Raw genomic sequence first — 6,464 nt, 5'->3', positions numbered from 1 at the left:
AAAGCAGGAAAGAATGTCCAATGGCAAAAAGACAGCCTCTTCAATAAATGGTGCTGGGAAAATTGGACAGCCACATGCAGAAAAATGAAATTGGACCATTTCCTTACACCACACACAAAAATAGACTCAAAATGGATGAAGGACCTCAATGTGCGAAAGGAATCCATCAAAATCCTTGAGGAGAGCACAGGCAGCAACCTCTTTGACCTCAACCGCAGCAACATCTTCCTAGGAACAACGCAAAAGGCAAGGGAAGCAAGGGCAAAAATGAACTATTGGGATTTCATCAAGATCAAAAGCTTTTGCACAGCAAAGGATACAGTTAACAAAATCAAAAGACAACTGACAGAATGGGAGAAGATATTTGCAAATGACATATCAGATAAAGGACTAGTGTCCAGAATCTATAAAGAACTTAGCAAACTCAACACCCAAAGAACAAATAATCCAATCAAGAAATGGGCAGAGGACATGAACAGACATTTCTGCAAAGAAGACATCCAGATGGCCAACAGACACATGAAAAAGTGCTCCATATCACTCGGCATCAGGGAAATACAAATCAAAACCACAATGAGATATCACCTCACACCAGTCAGAATGGCTAAAATCAACAAGTCAGGAAATGACAGATGCTGGCGAGGATGCGGAGAAAGGGGAACCCTCCTACACTGTTGGTGGGAATGCAAGCTGGTGCAGCCACTCTGGAAAACAGCATGGAGGTTCCTCAAAATGTTGAAAATAGAACTGCCCTATGACCCAGCAATTGCACTATTGGGTATTTACCCTAAGGATACAAACGTAGTGATCCAAAGGGGCACATGCACCCGAATGTTTATAGCAGCAATGTCCACAATAGCCAAACTATGGAAAGAACCTAGATGTCCATCAACAGATGAATGGATCAAGAAGATGTGGTATATATACACAATGGAATACTATGCAGCCATCAAAAGAAATGAAATCTTGCCATTTGCGACAACATGGATGGAACTAGAGCGTATCATGCTTAGCGAAATAAGTCAAGCAGACAAAGACAACTATCATATGATCTCCCTGATATGAGGAAGTGGTGATGCAACATGGGGGCTTAAGTGGGTAGGAGAAGAATCAATGAAACAAGATGGGATTGGGAGGGAGACAAACCATAAGTGACTTTTAATCTCACAAAACAAACTGAGGGTTGCTGGGGGGAGGGGGTTTGGGAGAAGGGGGTGGGATTATGGACATTGGGGAGGGTATGTGCTTTGGTGAGTGCTGTGAAGTGTGTAAACCTGGTGATTCACAGACCTGTACCCCTGGGGATAGAGTATTATGCCTCCATCAGAAAGGATGAATACCCAACTTTTGTAGCAACATGGACAGGACTGGAAGAGATTATGCTGAGTGAAATAAGTCAAGCAGAGAGAGTCAATTATCATATGGTTTCACTTATTTGTGGAGCATAACAAATAGCATGGAGGACATGGGGACTTAGAGTGGAGAAGGGAGTTGGGGGAAATTGGAAGGGGAGGTGAACCATGAGAGACTATGGACTCCGAAAAACAATCTGAGGGTTTTGAAGGGACGGGGGGGTGGGAGGTTGGGGTACCAGGTGGTGGGTATTATAGAGGGCACGGATTGCATGGAGCACGGGTTGTGGTGCAAAAATAATGAATACTGTTATGCTGGAAATAAAAAAAAAAATAAAAATTAAAAAAAAAAAAAAAAGAAAATTTTACTTAAAATTTCTTCAGGTATTTAGCCCAAACAGTTCCAAAATTAGACGCTTGATTGTACCCTCAGAACTCATTCATTACTTTCTCTACTTTGATATGTCACAACTGCCAAAGCATAAACTCCTTCATCAACTCGACCTCCTCACACAGTTGGCTACCATTTGCCACCTGCTGCACCGTGCTGTCAGGATGCCTGCTGCCTGTCCACACGAGTAGTTGACCTGGAGAGTTGTGAGTATGCGTTTCTTTTTTTCTGAGATGCAGTTGAAAGGGCTCTTTAGTTATCATTCTCTCTTAAAGCTTGCCTTCCTCCAAGCTATCTTCCATGCCGCTATTAATCATATCTCTAAATGGAAATGCCATCATATTACTGTGGCATTTTCTGTATTTCAATAACTTTCCAAAATGTGCCAGACGAAAATCCTTTTTCCTAGTGTTCTAGACAAGTTCCTTCATGACTTGTCTACCTTTTCTGACTCCTCTTCTTATGCCTTTGCACTTCCTTTTTTTTAATTTATTTTTTTAATTTCTTTTCCGTGTTCCAGAATTCATTTTTTATGCACCACACCCAGTGCTCCATGCAATTACGTGCCCTCCATAATACCCACCACCAGGCTCACCCAACCCCCACCCCCAGCCCTCCAAAATCCTCAGATTGTTTTTCAGAGTCCACAGTCTCTCATGATTCATCTCCCCCTCCAATTTCCCCCAACTTTTTTATTGAGACTGTAAATTCCTTGAAAGGAGGTCTGTTGCACTCATTGTGCATAGCACACAATAGCCAGTTAATATGGATTTAAGTACTGAATTAGTAAGTAGGTGGACATAGGCAGGAAGGAGGAAAAAGAGAACATAAAAAATGCTCAAGTGAGTAAAACAACTTTTAATAACTTTTATCTAACCCTCTAACAAACTACCAATATTTGATAGCTTTATTCAGTGGTCAATATTTATATTCGATAAAAATCCTCACATCAGACATCCTTACAGTCACGGAACTGTTCAGAATCTTTACTGTGGTGGTAGACACCCAAAACTACACAGGTGTTACAATTGTGTACTACTTAGCACACACCTACACACACACACACACATAACAAGTGTACACATAAAACTGGGCAAATGAAAACAAGATCTGTGGATTAGATCAATGCTGATATCCTGGTTGTGATATTATGCTACAGTTTTACAAATTCTTGCCATTGGGGTACACTGAGCATATTGATGCCGTGGATCTCTCCATTTTATTGCATACAACTGTACATGATTCTACAATCATTTTAGTAACAATGTCAACTAAAAAACGACACTGATATTTATCTTACCTATCATCATTACACACTTAAATTACTTTCCACATATTTCATTTAATATGTTTTATCAGAGAATTTTGAATCTTTCAGCATATTTCCAATTTAAAACTCTTAATGGGTCTCTCCTTGGGTACCCACACTTATCACCATGTCCTCTGGATGATGCTACATCATTAGATGTAGCACCCACACCAGATGATGACCTTCATGAATGCAGGTACTTTGTCAGTTCTTTGGCTGTTTCTATTGCTTATTACATAACATAACATTCAGTCAATGTCCCATAACATTTTGTGCTACTGTGAGTTAAGTAGAATAGTATGATGTTACAAGACACTAGAAAGAACCCATGTGAATCCAATGGCTAAGTAAGTTTGATCAAACTCATCCTCAGTTTTCTCCTTTGCAAGTTGAGTAGGATCATAGACTAAGCCATATCAGTCTGGTTTATTGAAGTGAACTCTAGTAGTTGACCTCTTAGATAAATCACTGTTTTGTGGCTTACACTGCTCATACCTGTATAGATAGTACAATTTTCTTCCCAGCATAGCCTCATGACTTACTTAGAGCAAGAGATACAATATAGGGGCGCCTGGGTGGCTCAGTGGGTTAAGCCTCTGCCTTCGGCTCAGGTCATGATCTCAGTGTCCTGGGATTGAGTCCCGCATCGGGCTCTCTGCTCGGCAGGGAGCCTGCTTCCCTCTCTCTCTCTCTGCCTGCCTCTCTGTCTACTTGTGATTTCTCTCTGTCAAATAAATAAATAAATAAAATCTTAAAAAAAAAAGAGAGAGATACAATATAGCACAGATAGATGGTTGTCTCGCTAAAGCATCTCTGGAAGTCAGGTGCTGCAAATCTGAGCAGTCTGACAAGCAATCTCCAGTTCTAACAGGTGCCCATCAGTTTCTCTTCTTCTCTTCTTGGTATGCTAGGCAGTGTTGACATTTATTGCATTAACAGGATACATGTGACATTTAAATTAAGCATTTATTTTCAGAAAAACTACTTTATGCTATAATATAGGCATATATTTGAATGACTCCTTTGAGGTTCATGACCCAACTCTTAACTCCCCAGTGTCCAAAGTTCATTTTACACTTTAAGTCAAACAAATGTGAACTACTGATAACCTAATCACACAGGTCTGATTATTAGGTATTGTTCTAGAACTGGAAAATAATTTCAATATTTATTGGTAGTGGTTTTTTTCAAAGATTATTTTCTTATTTTTCACATATTTGCTATTTGTCCCTTATTTACTCACAAAAACAATTTGAAGACTGCTGAAATTAGAAGCTTTGCATTTAAGATAAAAGTCAGGAGCTCTGTAAATATGAAACAACAATCTAGACAGTTGTAATCCAGTAAAATAGTGCATAGAACACATAAGTAGATAAATATTTACTTTAAAAAAATTTGAAAGTCAAAGTGAAAAAATTAGAGTTATGGAGTTTTTGTCATCTCATAAATGTGGATAAAGGCATTCTTGAGAATCAGGTTCTTTTGGTGTGATATTATATAATATAGAATTTCATCAGATGGATACTATGTTATATAATGAATTACAAATACTACATGTGATTTTCTTCAATATAATGGCTTGAAAATTGAAAGAGATTTTTAGATTGTTTGATTTAAATTGGCAAAATAAAATATATGTTAGTTGTACTGAAGAGCAGTTCTGCAAAATATTTATTTGAGGATAGGAGTAACCCTTTTCTGATGATTTACTTGGTAGAACATAAACAAGAATAAGCCATCATCCTTCCTCTTAGATTACCACCTAAATGGTTGCGGTTGCTTTTACTGGGATTCTGGCAAGAAATAAAGAGGGAAAAATTTTTTAAATGCATGAAATTTTAATTAAAAAATTAAGATGGGATCATTGAAATGTTCCTTACAAGTATAATGTTCATGTTGGTGGTTTAATTTAATTCTAAACAAAAACAAAAGAAGTTAGTCATATCTGGCCTTTCTTCATTATTTATGCTGAGTGAATACTGACTTACTTCTCACCTTGAGCAACACTTTCTTCACTTCCTTGTTCCTCAGAGTGTACACCACAGGGTTTAGAAGGGGTGTCAGCACCGTGTAGAAAACTGCCACAACCCCATCCACAGCATCCCGGGAGCCTGGCCTCAGGTAAATGAAAAGACCAGGGCCAAAGAAACAAAGGACCACAATGCAGTGGGAGGCACAGGTCTGAAAGGCTCTGTGTCTCCCCTCTGAGGTGCGGATCTTCAGGATGGACCAGACGATGGACACGTAGGACAGCACTATCAGGAGAAAGCAGCCCAAGGCCACGACCCCAATGTTGACAAAGATCACCATCTCATTGACAGAGGTGTCTGCACAGGCCAGCTTGAGGATGGGAGGGGCATCACAGAAGTAATGCTGGATCTGGCTGGGCCCACAGTAGGGCAGACGGAATGTCAGTGTGGTCTGGACAGCAGAGTGCAGAGAGCCACTGAGCCACGTGCTGGTGGCCAGGAGGGCACACGTCCTCCCACTCATCATGCTGGCATACCTGAGTGGGTGACTGATGGCCAGGTAGCGGTCATAGGACATGACTGTGTAGAGGAAACACTCGGTGCTCCCCAGGAAGTGGAAGGAATAGAGTTGGGCCACACAGCTGGGAAAGGAGATGGCTCTGCCTCCTGGCGATGCCAAGGTCATCAGCATTTTGGGCACAGTGACGGTAGAGAACCACATGTCAATGAAGGACAGGTTGGCCAGGAAGTAGTACATGGGGGTGTGGAGGTGGGAATCCACCTTGATCACCAGCAGGATGAGGAGGTTTCCCACCACAGTGAGTACATAAATCACCAAGAAGATTCCCCAGAGGGGCATGTCCATTGCTGGAGCATGGGGAAGGCCCATGAGGAAGAACATTGTGACGAGGCTCACGTTTGTCATTTTCCATGCCTTTTGTGTCTCTCCCTATGGGAATAGAGAGAGCACCTAGCATTTAATTGAAAACCGAAAACCCATTTTCATGTGTCATCTTCATCATCCCATGGTAGATAATTCTAGAGTCAAACTCAACTTTGCTTGTTACAAAAATTATTTGGTAAAGATGATAGAACGATTTCAACATAACCCCCCCACCCTGCCCTCACAGGCAAGCAAAAGCACTTGCACACAAACTGAGGCACACACAGATCTATGCAGTAGAAAGTCATAGAAATCCATTGTATTAATCTCTAGTTATATATCATAAATGACCACAAACTTAGCAGCACAAAGGAAATGCAAATTTCCTTTCTTACAGTGCTTGAGTCAGGTGAGCTGGGTGTTCTGCTCAAGGTTAAAATCAAGATGTCAGCTAAGTCTGGAATTTCATCTGAGGCATGGGTTTCTCTGTGAAGCCAATGGAGATTGTTGGCAGAATTCAGTTCCTTGCAGTTTTAGGGCTGAGGTATCTGTATTTCTT

At 40.7% G+C, this 6,464-nt stretch overlaps 1 protein-coding gene across 1 annotated transcript; it reads right to left on the bottom strand.

Moving 5' to 3' along the window:
* Nucleotides 1–5,011: 5,011 nt before the first annotated feature.
* LOC116599621 (olfactory receptor 10G7) lies at nucleotides 5,012–5,947 on the bottom strand. The gene has a single exon (XM_032359589.1). It carries the CDS (start codon nucleotides 5,945–5,947, stop codon nucleotides 5,012–5,014), a length of 936 nt encoding a protein of 311 aa, XP_032215480.1.
* Nucleotides 5,948–6,464: the final 517 nt, after the last annotated feature.

The sequence above is a fragment of the Mustela erminea genome, chromosome 9 (genome assembly GCF_009829155.1).
Source record: "Mustela erminea isolate mMusErm1 chromosome 9, mMusErm1.Pri, whole genome shotgun sequence".
Taxonomy (NCBI): Eukaryota; Metazoa; Chordata; class Mammalia; order Carnivora; family Mustelidae; genus Mustela; species Mustela erminea.
Note: the sequence above shows the minus strand (reverse complement) of the source record. Positions and strands in the feature narration are given on the sequence as shown.